The sequence below is a fragment of the Protopterus annectens genome, chromosome 8.part0, assembly GCF_019279795.1.
Source record: "Protopterus annectens isolate FY-2018-M chromosome 8.part0, PAN1.0, whole genome shotgun sequence".
Classification (NCBI taxonomy): domain Eukaryota; kingdom Metazoa; phylum Chordata; order Ceratodontiformes; family Protopteridae; genus Protopterus; species Protopterus annectens.
The window spans coordinates 238,835,934-238,857,250 of record NC_056741.1 but is presented as its reverse complement, the minus strand read 5'-3'; the positions used below and the strand labels follow the sequence as shown (position 1 = coordinate 238,857,250).

Genomic DNA, 21,317 nt, shown 5'->3' with positions numbered 1-21,317 from the left:
GAAAAAGACAAAAGTCTGAAACAAAAGTCTGGACATTCTGCAAAGTTGTGGACATTTGAAATATATGATTTCAGATGCTTCAAAAATGAAGTGGAGGGGGTATTAAGTGCCTGGATTCAACAGCAAGAACTGAGTTATCATCTGTGAGTTTCCTAATGAGAACCATACACATTAGTTCATCACTATCAAACCCTCTCTATGTTGTGTGCAATAATGTCACAAGTTGCTACAAAATCAAAGACACACAGATAAAAGACAGACAGACAGACAGATCACCCACAGCTGAGAGCTAGTTAAATATAAGGTGCAGAAATGAGAGATATGAGAACATGCACCAACAAAAGAAATGTATTTTTTGTTGGAGCAGGTCATCCGCATACATGGACATTACTGATAAACACTGGATACCTTAAAGGAAGATGACATGTACATGGTCTAGGGGCAATGAAGGACATCACATTTTAATAGTTCCCATGTTTAATCAGATCACATCCCAGAATAACTATATGAAACTGGTGGAAGCCATTAATGTCTAATGAACTGGCATTAGTAATGTCTTTCAGCTTTTCTCAGTTAGGGGTTGCCGCAGCAGAACTCCAGTCCACTAATGATTGGCAGTGGATTTTTGATGGTGCTGAGTTGCCAGCCCGACGCCCAACCTTCAAAGAAGGCACACCCATTCACACACACACCTACCTGCATGTCTTTATATGTCACTCAACCATGAGGTGGACATGCAGACTCCACACAGAAGGCGCTCCAGCTGAGAATCGAACGGGAGAACCTCTTGCTGTGAGGCGACAACACTAACCGCTGCACCACCGCAGCCTATTAATGTAATGTAATATACTGGAATTTCTTTTAACATTTGGCTGAAGTATGTTAGGCCAGTTTAGAAATATACAGAATGGTTTTGTGTCTTATGATGTGGTTAACAGAGACAGCAGTAGGAAACAAAACCTGGAGATGTGTATGCTGTTTTATCATTCAGTAATGAAAAGGGGGAAAGATCACCTCAGTGTTGCATGTTTCTTTTCCCCACCTCTGCTGTTTCTTGAGTAACTTTCTTTCTTTGTTCAGTTTCCCAGACTGTACAAAAAAGACTTTAGCTTACATAGGAGAACTTCATCATGTATCAGTTCAATAACATCAGGTAACTCAGAAAGGACCATCTCCACATATATTGCCTATAATTCACAATTCAAAAAAGATCAATGAATTTGACAAAGTTCATAGGTCAGAACTTGACTAATTGCCCTTATGGACCATTTTAAGCCTTGTTAGTTATTCCATTTGAGAATCAAACCCTGCAGCTTATACTGATTCCCAATCCAGGTCTATAGCAGGCATTCTCTATGGTCTAAACTCAAGCTGGATATTTCAGAGAGCCACATGATAAAGAAATATTCTCTTAGTTCTGTGTACACTGCCTGTTTCATGATGCTGTCAAAATGAATGACTAAAAGAGAGACAGAGCTAGTGTTGGAAGGAGTTGCCCTAAACCTTCTTTACAGAGCATTTACATTAGAGCCTCTTTCTAGGATCTAAGGATTCTGGCCTCTGATGTGTCAGTTGCATTAACAGAAACAAGTGCCAAAATGGTTCCTGTGAAAAGAAGTATCATGTCAGGAATGTGCATAGATTAGAATGAGGTTAGGAATATCAATTTGATTTGAAAATGAATGTTCAGTCTAGCAGTTTGCACAGAGGATTAAGGCTATGAGCTGCCTGATGTGTGACTTTGAGCAAGCCATTCAACCAGATAGTGAGCTTGACTCCTCATTGGTCTCTTCAACTGCACACCTTGTAACTACTTATGTAGGACCAACAGAAACTATATTAAGGATATATACTAAGAGGCAGATCACATAACTATCATTTTTCTACTCGAAGGGTCTCAGAAGTACAGCGGAAAAGGCACTAAAATGACTATTAAAATCAGTGACAAACCCAACACTGCCTCCAAAAACTTGTGAGCCATATGCAGAAATATCTGAATAATACTATGAGCCCATTTATTTTTCAGGGGGAAGATTGTTAATGTATGAATATTTTCACTGGTACTAAATGTGAATATTCCACTAATCGCATAATCTAGCAGTTGCAGACCTGCTCCAAGACATAACCAGAAATGAACTGCATGCAGATCTGTCAGTCCTTGTGAAACTTTGTCAGTAAATGAAATGTCCATCATTCTTTGAATGTCACCAGCATTTTTTACATGAAAGAAACAGTTTCCCACTCCCCATCCTGCCAGCTGCAAGAATGAGGCCATTTTATTCCAAATACGGAAAGAGTAGGACATAAGGAAAATGCATAAAATGGCAGACTTCTTTTAGAATGCTATTTACTGTTAATACAGTGTTGGTGAGCTGACAAAAAACAAAACGTATTTTATGACATTTGTATTTATTTAATTCTGCAATTGCATTGTTTCAAAGCCCTTTGGTAATGTAACATTGCCTCCTATAGGCCAGTAAAACAATACTAGCCATCTGTATGTTTTTGAACAACTATCTGGCAGGGATTAAGCACTGTGCCTCTGCGACTTGCACAAAAATATATCGCTGCATCTTCAGGCTGTAAATCTCTGATGCTTAGGTGGAATTTCTTTCTTGTTGGTCTGTCTGCTATTAACCTCTCAGAGACGCCAGTTTCTCTGTCCTGACTGTGTTCAATAGCTGAAAAGTAAATTAGATCCAGACCTTTACCAAATTTCTGCCTGTACCAAGACATTGTTTCATCATCTCGTTTCTGTTCACAGCTGAGATTGGCTTCTTCTCCTTTTACCCTTAGAAGAACTCTTGGTACCTGTATAATATCGTCTGCATCTGTAGAAAACAAGCATATATATAAAAAAACAGACTTAAAAAAACTATCAGCTGTAATTATGATTATATAATACAATTTCTGCGCTGTATCCCAGATCAAAGCTCTATAAAGTTTTGAATGTAGGGAGACTAGGGAATATAGCTTGCATATATTTATTATTATTTGCCTCTGCTTTTCATAACATTAGAATCCGTACCTGTCATGAGTATGAAATATGTGAAATATAAAAGTTCTACAAGATGAATCATTTTCAAAGTGGCTTAGAATTTCTCTAATACTTTGTTTGTGTCGAACTTTTTAAAGCCTTTTATGATCAGGCTGTTCTAATGTCACTATGTACATTTGCATAAATGTGGGGTGGAGCCTGGAATGAGCTGAATGGTTGTGTCAGATGAAAATGAAAATTACAGTTATGCAGTATAATGTTACATGATACCACTAATTTCATCATAGCACAGTGCAACGCACTTAGGAATTTGAAAATGCAATGCAGTGTAGTCAGCACAATCCATTAAAATAATTTAAAAGTCATCCAAATACATTGCATGACAGTACACTCGCATTGTACTATGAAGAACAAGATGAAGCAAATAAATAAATTAATTAATTAAAAATCTTTACACTCCTCTGTACTGCAATACAGTACAAATGTTACACAAAGTTCATGGGGACAGATGCATACCTCTCATCTGTACAGATTTTCACAGAATGTCCTGATTTTTTACCTCATATTTTGGTGTGTTCCTCATAAAAATTATGTTTTTTTTGACAAATCAGTGGGATGAGCTAAGAATTAAAGTCATTAAATAATTACATGCATTTGAGTTTCAGACTTCATATCCTTCAGAAAATGCATGCTAACACAAATCCTGTTATGATGACAGCTTTCTAAGAATATAAGAGCAATATTTAAAATGCGTCCCTATTTTTGGACCTTTGACCCCCCCCCCCTAATGTCAGGCTTTGTCCAAATGTCTTGCGCTAAGAGGTTGAGAGGTTTGGGCAGATGATCTGATGTTAGGTGAAAGCTGATGATTATTCAGAATGACTATCTTATCACTCCCTACATACACTGATGCATGACACTTTGCAAATTTATAGGTTCATAGTTCATAGTTGTAGTTGTGTACTTCACTAATGACCACTAAGGCCTTTATAAGCCTAGCCATAAAATCAAACCCAATTTTGTCTCTAGGTATCAAGGACCTTTACTAGAAGGGGTTATGTTATAAAGTTTTAAGAGATTATGTGTGCAGGGGTAAGTTAGTTTGAACATTGCTGTCTGGCTCGGACAGAGACATGGAGGCCAGACCTGGGCTGAATTTCCAATTTCCCCTATACTGTTAAGGTTACAGTTAAACAGGGTTAGGGATAGACTCTGCTGCACATGGATGGCCAGCCTGCCTCAGACCATGGGGTTACATTTTCATCATAGCCCCCTGTTCCAGTCAAGTAGTGGCCTAATGTTTGCTGTGTACTTAGTTATCCCAGTCAACACTGCTGCTGCTGCTGCAAAAAAGAGTAGAACATCACAAAACCTCATTCTGCTCTGAGCAAAGGTTTGTTTTAGTTGCATGTTTTGAAATTCCCTTCTATGTCATTTAAATTTACGCTGCTATCACAACCACAACTGAAGTGCTGTATACCTGTGTTTAAACTCCTTATAGCCCTGTTCAGATATATTTTCCTCCTTACAGCATTGTTCAAATACTTGTTGTAGTTCTCCATCAATACCTGTTGCTCTGTATTTTTCTCCCTCTTTACAGCACTTTTCAAATAAGTTAGTTTCTCCGTCAACTGCACTGTTCACGAAATTGTTGCATCAGTGCCTGCACTGCTCTAGCATATCTGCACTTATAAAGTGAAACTGCTTTTTTTATCCTGCTGCACTTTTATGTTATAGTGCTGTTAAAGAAATTGTGGAATACATGCCTCCACTGCTCAGGTGTTACACCGCTAATTTAATTGTGGCAAACATGCCTCCACTATTCAGCCATAATATAGTGTTGTATACATTTTACTGCATACATCATAGTGCACTTGTTCTAACTAATTAACATTGTAATATTTGCAGTACTAATTACTGTGTGTGTGTATGTGTGTGTGCGTGTGCACGTCTGTGTGTGTGTGTGTGTGTGTGTGTGTGTGTGTGTGTGTGTGAGTGTGTGTGTGTGTGTGTGTGTGTGTGTGTGTGTGTGTGTGTGTGTGTGTGTGTGTGTGTGTGTGTGTGTGTGTGTGTGTATGTGTGTGTGTGTGTGTGTGTGTGTGTGTGTGTGTGTGTGTGTGTGTGTGTGTGTGTAAATATGTATGTTGATAGATACCAATATAGAAATAGATATAGATACAGATATAGATGCAGATACAGATATAGATACTATACTCTGCTACAATATTTGGCTACTAGATAACTGGCTTAGCTTCATTGCTCGTTAGTGGGCTGCAATGTATAACTCAGTGCAAATTCTGACTGAGCTGTGTATTGCTATGCTACTCAAAGATAAAGATTACTGGTATTAGTTCACTTAATTTTTGTTCTAACTGATTAAAACTGTATTACGTTCATAAGTCACTAAACTAATATGGATTTGCAGTTACTTCATATCCCTTCTATAGCCCATATGATAGCACTCGGTGTTCTGAGGCATTTACCAAAACCACATTATTGCTCCTATAATGTTACTCAGTTTGTGAGAGCTATAAGTACTTAATGAACCCGGAGGCATTAGCCTCTCAGCATTGTGCATACAGTAAGTTACAAGAAAACCATCACAACATCATACAGTACCACCTCTGTGCTAACATATGCCAAGGTGGTTAAGAAGTCACTCCCCAAACCTCCGAAGAACTGAGAAATTTTAACCACTAGGCCACACTTGTACATTATTAACACATACTTCTCTAGCTATTAAACATCATTCAGTGAGTCTAGTGGCCACATGCCAAAAGCCTTGAAGGCCTACAATGTGTGCATCCACTCTAGGATATATTTTGGTAATTGATGGCTGTATTGTGAGACACACTCTAATACTACTCGCATGAGACTAGACAAGAAAAGGGTGAGAGTTAGCTATACTGCTGGAGCCAGGATCCAGGATTTTGTGGGGCTCTTAAAATCCCACTATTCTGACAAGTACAGCTGTGATCTGGTGGTGGTATGCGTTAGGGTGATTGATGTGAAGTGCTTTATCCAAGGGGAATTAAATCCAGATATATTTGACCTGGCAAAGTATGTGAATGAGTCAGAAAAGACATTGGTATTAAGTGGTACCTTGACATCATCTAGAATGATGCCAACACTCAAGCACAAGATAACTGGCTTCAGTAACTGCTTTAGTATTTTTCTTTTTTATTTTAGGGAAATCCAGTATGCCTTCTTGGGATAATATGACCGATGACCCTCCTGCACTACAGAGAATTTTCTGCATCTTTCTTACCAGGGCTTTCAGATTTTGGCTAAAGCATTTGCTGCCCTCATGATGATGATTCCTTGGCATTCCTGACTAGCAAATTCCAACCTGTAACACAATGCCAGGACTCTTAACAAAAAGTAAACCCAAGCCTGGGAGGTTCTTAAGTGACTAGAACACACACATATAGGTGTAGGAACAGAGACTTATGCCTCTGCTACATACTTAACAATGTCAATCAAATGTGTCTGTAATTCCCTTTATGTAACTTCTACTGTTAGGTTTATAGTTTCACAGTTTCATAGTTTAGTACTAGGCTGTCTGCCCTGGGGCATTTGTAAGCCTAGCCATAGTGATGTGGCTTTTGCCACCCCATAAAATGGTACAAAATACACAGAATAGATTTAGACTACTGTGCCTCTGCCTAGTAGTGACACAGTGAAGGTCCCCTTATATAATAGAATTAGTTTACTGTGCCCCTGTCTAGTAGTGACACAGATGTGACCCCTGGGGTAAACTTACGATCTCCCATCCACTCATCAAGATTTCTCTTGAAGAGAGTCAGTGAGGGGCTCTGCTTAACATGAACTGGGATCTTGTTCCAGAGCATGGAAAGCCTCTGGGTTATGAATCTATCCCTCCAGCATGTCCTATTCATACTTGTGCCGAGGTTTAAGTCTTTAGCTCTCGTGGTTCTGATGGATTTGGATTTCTTGAGGTGGAGCATGTCCATCAGTTCCTGATTGGACATGGCCTTGTACGTCAGGCAGAGATCACCTCTGAGCAGGCGGTATGCTACTGAATAGAGCTGGAGTTTCTTTAGTCTGGCAGAATAAGACACATGTTGGAGACCCTTGATCCTCTTGGTGAGGTACTTTTGTGGTCTCTCCAGCTGTTGCAAATGCCGTGTGAGGTCCATACCAAATGGGGCATTGTACTCAATCATGGGTCTGATGAGGGAGGAGTATAGGGGTACAATGACATCCTTGGATCTGGATGTGAATCCCTTCATGATAAGGTGTGCAAGGTAGAATGTTTTTCTAACCACTTTGGCAACGTGGGTGTCAAATGAGAGGTCGCTGTCGACTTGGGTCCCTAGGTATCTGATTACTTTTTTCGTACTCAGTGGGTTGCTGTCTATGTGATAATTTGTGGGTACTTTGTTTTTCCCAAAGGGGATGACTATACATTTTTTGGCATTTAGTTTAAGGCCATGACTCTGGCACCAGTTGTCCATTTCTGTGAGGCCTTTTTGTAGGATGTATGTGTCCGCTGGTGTATCGACTATGGCGCCTAGTTTGCAGTCATCTGCGAACTTTGTCAGCCACAACCCTCCCATGTTTGCTTTAACATCTGAGAAATAAATGCTGAACAAGAGGGGTCCCAGGACAGATCCCTGTGGGACACCACTTGTGACTGGCTTTGAGTCTGACATTGCTCCAGCGATTTTAACTTTATGGGTTCTGTCCTTTAGCCAGTTTACAACCCATCTAGTGACATAAGGGTTTACATTTAAGCTGTTGAGCTTATCTATGATGCCTGAGTGGGGTATTGTGTCGAAGGTCTTAGCCAAGTCCAGGTAGGCTGTATGGACTGCTTTGCCCTCATCAATGGCTCTAGTAACTGTTTCGAAAAAGTCAACCAGGTTTAAAAGTCAGGATCTGCCCTTTACAAAGCCGAACTGGGTGGGGTCAAGTGTCTGTAGGTCCCCAATATCTCTGTTTATGAGTTCCATAATGATTCTTTCCATAGCTTTGCAGACCAGGCTGGTTAAGCTTATGGGCCGGTAGTTCCCAGGGTCTGTAGAGGTACCCCCTTTGTGGAGTGGGACCACTGTTGCTGTATGCCAGTGTTCAGGTACATATCCTGTAGTAAGGCTAAGGTTAAATAGCATTTTTATGTGCGGGTTTAGCTCCTCCTGGAGTTCACGTAGCACGCAACCCGGGATACCGTCAGGTCCCATTGATGCTGTGTTTTTAGCTTTGCTGAGGGCGGCTCTCACCTGGACATCTGAGATGACAGGGAGATTACATTCAGCTGGGATAAGTATTTCTTCTTTTGGGGGTGAGGGAGGGGAGAAATTTGCACTGAACCTGTCAGCCAGAATGTTGGCAATATCTGTGGGTTCAGTGTATTTTTTGTTGTTGTGAACTAACTGAGGGTTTTCGCCCAGGTTTCTAACATAGCTGAAGAAGGCTTTATGGTTATCTTTAGTGTCCTTAGTGATTTTTCTCTCAAAGTTGGCCTTGGATGTTTTTATGAGAGAACGTAGTTTTCTGCTAGTGTTGATCAGAGATGTCTTCCCTTTATGGGATTTTGCTCTGTCGTGCAGTAGCTTCCTTCTTTTGTTATACAATTTGTTAATGGCTGTGGTCCACCAGACAGGACGCTTGCCTTTGGTGGAGAGGGACTTGGATTTATTTGGGATTGCATGATCCATGCATTCTTGGAGATGTCCATAGAAAGCATTTGTGAAGGATTCAGCATTGTGGGATGTGGTATGCACTGGCCCAGTGGGCTTAAAGGATACCATCTCAGTCTTAAGAAGAGTGAAGTCTGCTTTTGAGAAGTTTTCACTGTGGTCTTTTGTGCTGGGGGTGGAGGTGGGATATGTATATCCAGGGTAATTAGTTTGTGGTCAGATCTCACTAGTGAGGGGTATACCTCCGGTGTGGAGCATTTTGTCCCCATGTTTGTGATGACCAGGTCTAGTATATTATCTCCCCTAGTGGGAGAGGTGACTAGTTGTTCCAGTGCATTTGAATTTATGAATTCCAGGAACCTTTGGGCTAGGGTGTTAGGGCTAGAATAATGTACCCAATCTATGTTAGGGTAGTTGAAATCTCCCAGTATGATGGTATTTTGTGATACATTCATATCCTCCAATGTCTTCAGGAAGGCTGAGTGGGGTTCCTGAGATTGGGAGGGTGGTCTGTAACATGCTACCAGTTGTATAGCAGTTTTGCCTATGGTTAGTTGCACCTGTATGGTCTCCGATGCTTCATGTGTTGCTACTAACCTGGAGGTGTGGGTGTCCTTGATGAATATGGACACTCGCCCTCCCTTTGTGGTTCGGCCCGGATTTTGGGGCGAAAAGCATGATACTGGTATAGCCTGGTAGCTGGGGTGCTCTCAGGAGCCTTGAACCAGGTTTCAGTTACTGCACAGACGTTGATGTTCTCCATACTGAGGAGTGCATCGAGTGCCTGCATCTTGAGATTTAGACTTCTGGCGTTGAGCAGCATTACCCTTAGTTTTTTTCCATTTTTGTTTTCTAAGGAGGTGGGTTTGTCTTTTGAGCCTTGCCTAAAAAAGGCACTATGGGGGTGGCAAAAGCCTTTAGCCAATATCCGGAAGCCCAGTGGTGACAGGAGCAAGCCGTCCCTTGCAAAGCAGCGTGGCTTGTCCAACATGTCATCGCAGGCAGACAGACATTGGATCCCCTTAGAATGACACCAGTACTTCAGCCAATTATTAAAGCTGATCATCTTGTCTTTGTATTGTGGCATCATTCTTGGTGAGAGCAAGATGCTGCTCAGGGTCAGGGTCATACCAGCCTGGGCTACATAATCAGAGAGCTCCTCTATGTCTCTTTTCATGTAGTCCAGGGAGGTACGTCTCAGGTCATTCACGCCAGCATGGACAATGACGGAGTCATATTTGTACTTGCTTTGGAGTGACCTTAGTGCGTGTATTATGTGGCGGATCCTAGCTCCCGATAGGCAGCTCACAGTCACCCTCTCCTTGTTCAGCCTGGTAAGTGGGACATCAGTGTGTCTGACTATAGAGTCACCTATTACTAGTGTATCAGGCATGGTGTTTGGCCTTAAGGGCTGTGATTGATTGACACACTGATTTATTGAAGTATGTGTTGCATGTGTTTTGTTTTGAGGTGGTGGATTTTTGGATGTCTGCTTTGGGAGCCTCTGTTGTTTTGGTAAGTTATTTATTAGAGTCTCCGAGTATGTCTTTGTGTTTTTATGTGTTTGGTTTGCAGTTGTGGTAGGTCTATGTGGGACTGGGTTTGTTGTGTGTGTGGTTACCATCTCCTCCTGTCTGGTCATGCCAGCCCTGAGTTGAAAGAGTTCAGCCTCCAGTTTAGCTATATAGTTACATCTCTCACATGTATTTGTGTTAGTTGGGAGGAGGAGAGGGTTGTCTGTGTACATGAGACAATTGTAGCATTGTCTCAAGATACCCAGATTAACCAGCTGAACTGGAGAGGACACCAGTAATCTACCACTCAACATGCTAGAACAGTATAAGGGAGTGCTGTGCCTTTAAGGGAAGTGGATATTCACAGGGGTGGTAGGTGGATGTAGTGCTTACTTAGTATGAGAGTGCTTACTTAGTAGAGAAGTTTTGAGAACAAGTGCTAGGCTTATAATATAGCGAGTAGTCTGATTATACTAAGAGTAGAGCTTCCTTAAGGGAAAATTTGAAGAGCAGACTTGGCGGAGCCAGAAGAAGTTTAACCTTGTTTAACCGGCGCTGGGCTATGTGCACAACCACGCAAAGCCGTGCAAACGCGGATTTTAAACAGGGAACTTCAAAAGAGCTAGAAATGGTCCAAAACAACCAATTACTACAGCTCTTGTGCTGAGGTCACTTCCTACAGGGACAGGTAGGCTGCTCAAGGCTCCCCACTCCCACTGGTGAGCAAAGAAACTTCCTTCTATCCAAGTAAGGTAATGGACAACACAGGAACTACACCACAGCCCAGAATAGAGCAAAGCCTGTAAACTGGTCTAAACTAGTCGAGGAGAGGTGGGAAAACAAGGATTATTTTTTTGTTTGTTTTGTTTTTAGATAGAAACACACAGAAAATGCAGAAACAGTAATAAATCAGTTACACAGGCTAGCACACTTTAGTGGGCAACCTCAACAGTTAAATTAAACAAACAAACAAACAAACCCCTCTTTCTCCTCCCTCTATAACACAAGATATACCTTAAACTGGCTCTCCTACAGTAATAACACAAGACCAAGTCCTAAAAGTGCTAGCAAAAGCTAAAAATGTTGCATCAATGGGTCCTTAGAATACCCATGGATGCATCTTTAATAGGATAATGCATAATTTAGTTACCTTCCCCAAAGTACTTTTCAACCTCAGCCTGTATGAAGCAAACAGTTACAGTCCTTCCACTGCATAAGGGAGGATCTTCCACAGAGCCAGGCAATTAAAAACCCACAAGTCAGACGAGCCGCATATGCAAAGCCAGGGAAAGACTTATCATGAAACTAATCAGTAAGGACATAAGGAACAATAGGGACATAAGGAACCTCCAAACACTGGACCCATCTCAGTTTGGATTCATCAAGGGCAGGTCATGCTTACACATCCTGGTGGGCTTTTTTGAAAATGCTTCCAAATGAATTGTCGAAGGTAAAACATACCACATACCTCAACCTAACTGGAGTTTTTGACACAATCCCTCACTCAGGCATAGCAGAAAAGCTAATTAAACTGGGAATAAACCTCTACATCACCCGTTGAATTGTCAACTGCCTTACAGATAGGACACAGAATATCAAAATATGGGAAACTACCTTCACAAAGGGAGCTGTTACCAGTGGAGTTCCCCAGCCCCCAGTTCTAGGACCTCTTCTATTTGGCATTTACTTCTCTGAAGTAAAAGTTAATTTCAAAGGGATCTGTCTGACTAAGTTTGCAGATGACTGTAAGCTAGGAGCAGTCATTGAATCCACAAATGACTTAGCCATCCTGTAGTAAGGCTTGTCCCAAACAAATAACTGGTGCCAAAATCATGTACTGAAACTAAATCTCAAAAATTGCATTATCATATCCTTTGGGAAATTATCTACCATCAGAAACTACCCTATTGACAATATTCCCTTGAGAGTTTAACCAGTTGTTTGGTATTTGGGAACTTATGTGGACAGAGACCAAACATTTGACCGACATATGTCCACTGTCATAAGGAAGTCCTTTCATATTGCAAAGTGTATAAACAAATGGATTTTTGTCTAGATCTAGGGATGTCATTGTTCCCCTTTACTCAACCCTCATTAGTCCAGTTATTTAATATAATGCCCCCCTTGCCATGTACCTGTCTAGACACATGTAACAACTGGAATGCCCACAGAGATATCTAACTAAAAGGATGCAAGGCCTAAACAATATGTCCTGCATCAACCAACTCAAAGCCTTAACATTATACTTGATATCCTACAGACTGCTAAGATGTGACCTGTGTCTGGCATACAAGGTATCCTCCAACCTAATAATGATCGGCCTTCTACACATCAGCAATTAAAATGGCATCAGAAATACATGGTCTAGGGATCTAAACCAATTCTGAAACATCAGCAGAAAGTTATAAAGGGACAGATATTTCTCACAGAGGATACCACTGCTCTGGAACAGTCTCCATTCACATAAATAAAATTCATTCTTGTCCATACTCGAGTGAAAATTGAATCTATGGATAGGTATGTTAAATAAGATATCATTTAAATGTGCAAAAATGCAGTATTCTCTTTGTATAAGTCTCAAAATGCAGACATATTAAAACAGGCTTTTGCAGTTTGCATACAGTTTCAGTAAACATCAGTGAAAATAACTTTCACTCAAAAATATTGATAAGAACAGAATGTGCAGTACTTTGAGAACAAACAAATCTTATAAGGCTTGGAAACCAAGGCTAAGAGGGCATGTAAAACATTACATGGTTTTGGTACTATTGGGAAATACTTCAGACATGGTCAGTTGAGTCAGATAATTTAGTTCGTTTGGACTGATATGCAGAAAGTCTTTGCATACAGACACTCGAGTCTGAATACAGAAGTCAGGTAAAATATTCAGCATTTCAGAACATTAATTATATTATTCAAGAGGAAAAGATGGTTTCAGTTGATATTATTCAGGAGAATCAGAATATACATGCAGAACCTTTGGATATATTTATCAGCACTGTTATTGTTATCCAGCATTCCAGAATATTATATTAATCGGGTATTGTTAGCATCTATATTCGCTGTACATAATAAAGCATTCTTAACTAAACTACAATTTGCAGACTTTATTGTGAAAGGTACAAAAAGACTTGGCCCAACAAGGAGACACTGGTACCTGTTCAGCACAAGTTTAGGTAATTAACAGATAAAGACATTCATTCCATTCTTATTCCACTTACTTGCAGTTCCATTCAGGATATTTCAGTCTTATCAATTTTTACAGGTAATAGAAAATTTACCTAAGACCGTCCCCATAATACTAATGAACAGAGACATCTCAAAATGCTTTATCCAATGCATGGGTCCACTCAAATTATCTATGGCACAATCTCAGGTATTCACACTAAGAGTAATATGTAATTATTAACCATGGGAAGGTGAAGACCAACCTAACACTAAATGTGATAGGCACCAAAAGGGAAACTGGTTATGGTTAAAACAGCCAGCCAGCAAGGGCAGTAGACTTGTACTTACCTATGAACATATGACCCTATGCATGAATTCCTACTCACAAATAACCATTATGAATTCATGACATGTATATTATGGGCCATTATCACATATGAGACAGTTAGGCATCCCTTTTCTTGAATTAGATACAGTTAGATACTTTGATGTTTCAATTATACTTGCAGTTGTATCTTTCAGTTAAAATTTTTGGAACTTGGAACAGAAATCCACATACGAGATACATTGTTATAACTGGAACATATCTATACACATTTAACTGAAATGAAAAAAAAAATACACGGAAAAACACAACCAAATGGTCATTGCTCATCTGAAGATATCAGTTTAACCCTTTCAATCAAAATTAATTAATCGGAAACAAATAAAATACCACGAGTGAAGAAAATATAATCAGTCCAATCAAAATCACATGTACAGATAGACTAAAAAAAAATGATGAATAATTAATCAACATCACAATTTATCAATAAAAACAAATCACGAATAATTAATCAACCTCACTGCTTTGCCTTGCAAGGCATGCACCTTTCACCCGTTGTTTTTTACATACTGGCTAAAACTCTTGCTACTTCCATAGTGCCTTTTTTGGATGAATTTCCCTAATGGACTACCCAACTCAACAAATTCCAGTCTAATCTGCATTGTAGTAAGGAGGCATTGCTGAATAATATAAGTCTAAATAACAAAGACCTTCCTTAATCTCAAAGACATCACTATTTGTGTAATTACTAAAACCTGGTTACAGTGAAGTGAAAGCCTTCCCTTTGTTCCAATGCACAGCACCTATTCATAGGAGCTTACAAAGTACTCTAGTCTTGTGACCATTAGCACCTTGCTAATTCCCACCCTCAGGCTTTACTGACTTTCTCAAGAAATGCCACACTAGTCCTATCATGTATTCAGCTCCAGCACCAGCTGTGGGAGAGTATATGGATTTATTCATACCCCCATTACCTCTTGCAAGATTCCTCATGATACAAATCTGAAGCTGACCGAAGTTCTAGGCACACTCAATAAAATTAATTATTACATTATAACCAATGATAGAACCCTGATTCTGATTCATTTAGGTAATGCAGAATACTTTTACCAAGTAGACAAATTAACCATCAAGCCAAGAACTTCTTATGGGTGACTTCAACTATTGACATATAACCTTGAAAACATATACTACCAACGACCAATATGCCCAGAAATTTCTGGAGTTTGTAAATTCAAATACACTTGACCATTGTCTACCTGGCCACCAGTGGTGTTAATCTTCTTAATCTTGCCTGCACAAAGGTTTCCTGAATTGTACTACCCCACTTGTTACCCCTTCCCTAGTTAAATATAACCATCTTGCTGTCATACCTCTCAACCTCTTAGAGCAAGAAATATGGACAAAGCCATTATTTTCTAAATTTCATCTTTAATGATTTGCAACTAACTTGCCAGAAAACCACAATTTTATGAAAAATGGACCCAAAATATGAGGCAAAAATCTGGACATTCTGTGAAAATCTGTACAGTTGAGAGGTATGCTGCTGCAAAATGCTCTGTGAATTCCTGCTTTCTGGTCCCTAATAACTCTGCTGTATTTAGGACTTACTTCAAATCCAATTATTTATTTACTGATCATATTGAAAGTAAGAAATAATGTCAAACAGATTAGGTGTGACAGGGAAATAATGGACCATCCCCCACACCCCTAAAAGGTTCATTATTTTCAGTTAATGCACACCCTGGGGGTATTTTTGTGCTTATTAAATGGGTTATCTGTTAAACTGTTTTTCATTTGTTTTAATATTTCACTTTCTTTCTCTCTTGCTCTCTCTCTCTCGCATACAAACGCACACACACACACACACACACACACACACACACACACACACACACACACACACACACACACACACTCACACACACACACACACACACACACACACACACACACACACACACACACACATATGCACACACACACACTCATCCTTCTGATTTCCATTTGTTTCCTTCCTGCAGTTAATTGCAGAGTTTTGTTGTACTTATTTATTTTTCCCAACACTCCATAAACATGTTTTTAAGCTGCTGATAATAAGAAAATAAAATAGCAGCTTGTTGTAACTGCTGCTGAAGTTACTTTTTCTTATATTTGTTTTCTTTCATTTTTTTATTTTTTTATTTGATGTTCCCTAAACATCTTTGTTTAGTGAGTGTAAACAATATGGTGGGTTTTTATTAAGTCCACTCTTCATGGAAGCTTAATATGCTGCCACAAAGCCACAAACTTGTTACTGGACCATTTTCTAATCATAAATGGTATAGTTTCCCAGGAAATCTTCTACCTGAAGTTCCTTCCTATTCCTTTGAATTTGCTTCATCTTGTATGGCTGTACCAAATCATCTGCACCAGTCCAATGCACGTATAAAGTACGTGAAAACCCATAAGATGGAACTATCACATCAAGAGACTTTTTAAGAAAAGCAAAATGCTCCTGGGTATAAAATATGTCCACTGCATCTTTATAAAATGAATTTAAAACAAGTAATTCCTTTAAACGTACCATTAGGAAATGTGAAACTGACTATGAACTTAAAGGTGCAAATAATTCAAAAGACAACCATAAGAATAAATTAAGAAGTTTAGAAATAACTTATTTTGTAATGAATTTATCTGTAGTGGTACCTTCTTTTCTGACCCCAAGTCATTACCAATATTTCTGTACACAACTTTTTTTCCAGATTCACACCTTCCCCTATGTACCTCCATTCTTCATCACACCATCCATCCCTCCCAAAATCACATTGGACTGAGTCATTTTGGCAGGTTCCAAAACTATGAACACTAGTTCCAAGGGTCTGACAATATTGTTGCATGTCTGCTTCAGCAGCTCTTCAACCTGAGTCTCTCCACTGGTTACATCTCCAAAGCGTGAAGAACATACATTGTGATGTTCTTGCATAAAGGTGGCTCTCTACTAACCATATAAATTACAGGCCTACTAGTTTCATTACTATTAATTGCAAGATTATGGAACATATTGTAGCTAAACTAATACAAAATGATATGGGTGACCATAAATTCCTACATATACACAAGTTTGGTTTCATAAAAGCAAATCATTCCCACTAAATGTGGTTGAGTTCTTCAAAATGGTTATTGAGACTGTTGTTAAGGCACACATTGTCTTATATGGACCATTCCAAGGCCTTCATATCTATCCTCCAAGCTGGAATTATTGAAAAACTCTCTCAACTCAACACTAACTCACATATAGTTTGCTGCATAAGAAATTAAAAGAACCCATGCAATTAATGTTGGGGTATTTGTTTTAGACAGAGATAATGAATTAAGCTGTGTCCTACAGGTGTCTACCCTGGGCCCCTCTTCTTTGGCATATACTTATCTGACATTAAAGCTGATATCATGGGACTATGGTTAACCAGTTTTACTAATGACTGCAAAGTGGAGGCAATTATCAGCTCCCACTCTGATACTCACATTTTCTATTAAGTGCTGGACCAAACAATTGCTTAATGTATTAATCAGGACAATGCCCTCAATGCCAAGTAAGTTGGCTTATTTTCTGCTGCTGAATCTAACATCACTATTGTTTACCATACATATATATGTGTGTGTATATATCTATGTATATATATATATATATATATATATATATATATATATATATATATAATTTCATTTAAATCTGATGCAAACATCAAAGACTTGGGCATCTATGTTGAGGACAGCCTCATATGTAACCATCACATCTCTGTGGTGGTTAAGAATTCCATCTGTCTTGCACAACTTATTTTTTATGATGTCTCATCAAGGTTCAAGAAAATTGTAGTCTTCCTTTATTCTACCATTATTAAGCCCATCATGAATATAAATCCCCCTTCTGAATGTACCTGGTTAGGTATCTAAACTGACTTGAGACCTCAGTGCTTCCAATACTTCAGAAAATGTTTCATCAGGTAGACAGGAAATACTGAAGGTATGATGGAAAAGAGAGAGGTAACTGGGAACATGCTTTCTGGGGAGTGAGATGAGTTGGCAGAATTAGAAATCCCCTGCAAAGTACTGTCTCAGAAATGTTGATAGAACAAATAGTTGTAACTAAGGAGGATGACTATATCAAGCTGAGACACGGGATCTGAATTACGGAAACATAGTAAGGCCTTAACAAGTGTAATGCTGTTGGTTGCCTAAAATGAATGACTAGAAAATGGAAATCAAAATCTAAACCAACTGTAAGTTTTGAATATTGTAAGGGAGACAAAAAGTTAGAAGCAGGATCTTTAGAAAAGGGAAGGAGCAAATTACATAGAAATTAATGCAAATTTTGGGAATACTAACAGAATAATGTTCAGGATAAGAAGCAGGAGTGACATTAAAGGAAAGTACGGACTGAGCAATTTATGTAATACTGGAGTGAATGATTGTTAATAAGAAAGAAATATATGTAGTGTACTATGCATGAATATGAAAAGTGTTGATACTGTTTGTTGTCTTTTCTAATGAATGCATGTATGTATGCATGTCTTTTGTCTTATGTGATAACTTAATAAAGATGTTTAAAAAAGTTTTCTCACCAAAAGGATCTCATGTTTCAGTACCCCTAGCTACTCTGCTAGACTAAAGGCCCTTCCTCTTGACTCAGTGGCAAAAAGATTTGCTGATGGTGTTCTCTGCTTCAGAATGATTCATGACTATTTGAACTCTTTCACCTGATAGAAACCAGTAGTAGAGGAAGCACCTTAAAGCCCTAAAGGTAAACTGCCATGTCAATACTACCCGGTGATATGTCAGGTGTCTAACCCAGCAGTATCCTGTTTATGGAGGAAGCTGTCTTTCTGTATCAAGCACAGTACTTCCCTAGCAACTTTCAAACAGTATGGATGGATGGAGGGTTCAGAACAAATTTTCACCTAGTATATGTGGAGAAAATCTGAATATGTGGCACATTGTTGTTCTCCCACCAATACTGGGTGTAGCAGCTGAGTGGCGTGATGGTCTCTTTGGCCATAAGCTTAGTTAGAACCTATAACACTAAGGACAATATGGAAATGGTTATGTTAGCCCTTCTTTTTCAGATCACTGTTATAGAGATGGCCCAGTTCTGCATCACGTTCTATTTCAGTTTGACCTTCCTGGCAGAACATTAGATCTCTTGCAGTTTTATTATACTTTACTGTCTCCTGGCGTGATTGAAGTATTATCCTAAGTATATGCCTTCTCAACTGGATGAGAAGTAGTATTTTTTCAGCTTTGAATATCAAGCTTTGGACATAACATATTTGTTCTCTGAGAACTATTATTTTGTCAGCTTTGAACATTAACCTTGGCCCCAAATTATTTCTACTTCTTTGTAATTAAGTTACAATTGATTTTGTTTATTTTTTATCTGTTTGCGAATAATTTTCCCTCAGGCTATTCTTTCATTCTATTATCTTTCGGTAGCTGTATTTCTAAGTCAGCATCAGTACAGCTCGGAGATTATCTTACTTCTCCTTTTCTCACTGCTAAATGTGATATTACCCCAAACAATCTCCAATTCTTCTTTTGGAGATTTGTGCTCCATCTAAGATAAAAACACTACAATGAAAATATCTGCTATGTGTGGTTCCTTGCCTTTCTTGTATTTCATTGTCATATCTTACATCTATAGATTAAATAACATCTGAATTCTGAGAGATACAGTCTATCTCTGAATATGTTTTACAAGAGTGTACTTCCAAACTTCTGTATGACAGATAATATTTACAGAATTTCTGACATCCATACATGATTTCTAACAGATCTTTTTTTTCTATTGGAGCATATCTTTGTTTGAGAATCTATACATGCTCTTGCGCCATAGTCAGTTGGTCACACCTTCCTTACCATCCTGGATGGTGTCTACTTGCAGGATAACCGATTTAGTCACATCGTAGCATTTTAAGATAAGTGCATGTATAACTATTTTCTTGAGCATTACAATACTCTTTTTCTCTTCATAATTCCATTTTGAGAATATACCATGCTCTAACAGCTTTCTTAGAGTTAATTATCTCAGAAATATTATATAATACTTTGTAAGATATGGCACATTGCCAGAAGCCTCAGTAATGCCTACTTGTATTCTGATCTTGGCATCTGCACAGTTGCTAAGATTTTTTGTTAGTCAGACTTCTTAACATAAGAGCATGCCTCATGTATGGCAGTATTATCACTTATGTTTATTATTTGCTCTTATTTAAAATGAAACCATGCTATACTAGTATATTCAACAGTTGTACCAGTCTCTTATCATGTTCTTGTTGTGTCTAGTCCCACGTTGATAGTGCTATGCTTACAATCATGTTCTTCTTGTGTCTAATCCCACGTTGATAGTGCTATGCTTACAATCATGTTTTTCTTGTGTCTAATCCCACGTTGATAGTGCTATGCTTACAGTCATGTTCTTCTTGTGTCTAATCCCACGTTGATAGTGCTATGTTTACAATCATGTTCCTATTGTGTCTAATCCCACATTGATAGTGCTATGCTTGCAATCATGTTCTTCTTGTGTCTAATCCCACGTTGATAGTGCTATGCTTACAACACCTTCCAAAACTTAGACTATACATTGACAGCCAGAATCAAGGGCAAAAGGGCAAGGGCAATTTCATACATAGTCCACCAATAAGAAACATTTTGTGGGGTTAGGACAATCAATTATGGATGCTTATCAATTTCCTAAAGGAAAAAAAAAACGTAAAAATGACTCTTCCTTAGGAAGTCCTAAAAGATATGCAAATATCTACCCCTTTAAAGTCTCTTGTAACACTAGCATGTCAGTAGAATTGTTGGAAATACATTCTAACTCCACTATAATAACTTCCTGAATGCCTCAGGTATATAGACCAAGACAACAGCAAAATGAAATAAATCCAGTACACCAAATCAGGAGAATTTTCTACGATAGAGTAAACTCCACACTATTGATGAAAAGGCCACCCCATACAAATCCTCACCTAAGAAGCTGGGGGGGTGTCCCACTGAAACTGGTTTACATTTATTTATTAGCATGGATTGACCATTTCCTAAATAATTAGGGCTTTATGGCATCATAAAAAATATCCTCCTGCTTTAGTTAGTGTGCCAAATATACATTCCAGCCAGGACTAGCCTTAAGGGAAATGGAGCCTAGGCAAAAAAGGTCTGTGGTAGTCCCCACTGCTCATTGGTCCCCCACCACCTAAGTTCCCCCAGTTTTCCCACATTCTGGCCCCCCACACACAATCCAGTTTATTTTATTTTTTCTTGTTTGTTCATCCTTTGGCTTACTTATTGGTGCTTTCCTTTAGACTTTTACCATACAATAACTGACCAAGACTGCACTGCAATATATATATGTCTAGAAAATAACTAAATTAAAATGGGGAGCTAGGGGCTGTTAGTACCCAGAAAATCATGGGGTTCTAGTGGATCTGGCTGAATTTGAGAGATTTTTATCAACTTTTTATCTTTTGATACATTTTCCTTCATTCCTTCAGCATATACTTATTGGACAATACTATTCTGTATTAATTGTTGAGGAAATAATTGAACTAAGGTTAGAGGGACTGCTAGGTACACAGAAACCATATGTTTCTAAATGCTCTGAGATATATTTTAAA

The 21,317-nt window shown here is 38.9% G+C and overlaps 1 gene segment (V, D, J or C); it reads right to left on the bottom strand.

The window, feature by feature from the left end:
• Positions 1-2,385: 2,385 nt before the first annotated feature.
• LOC122807991 lies at positions 2,386-3,130 on the bottom strand. The segment is given in 2 exon segments: positions 2,386-2,831; positions 3,029-3,130. Coding segments are annotated over 2 exon segments (396 nt in total).
• Positions 3,131-21,317: the final 18,187 nt, after the last annotated feature.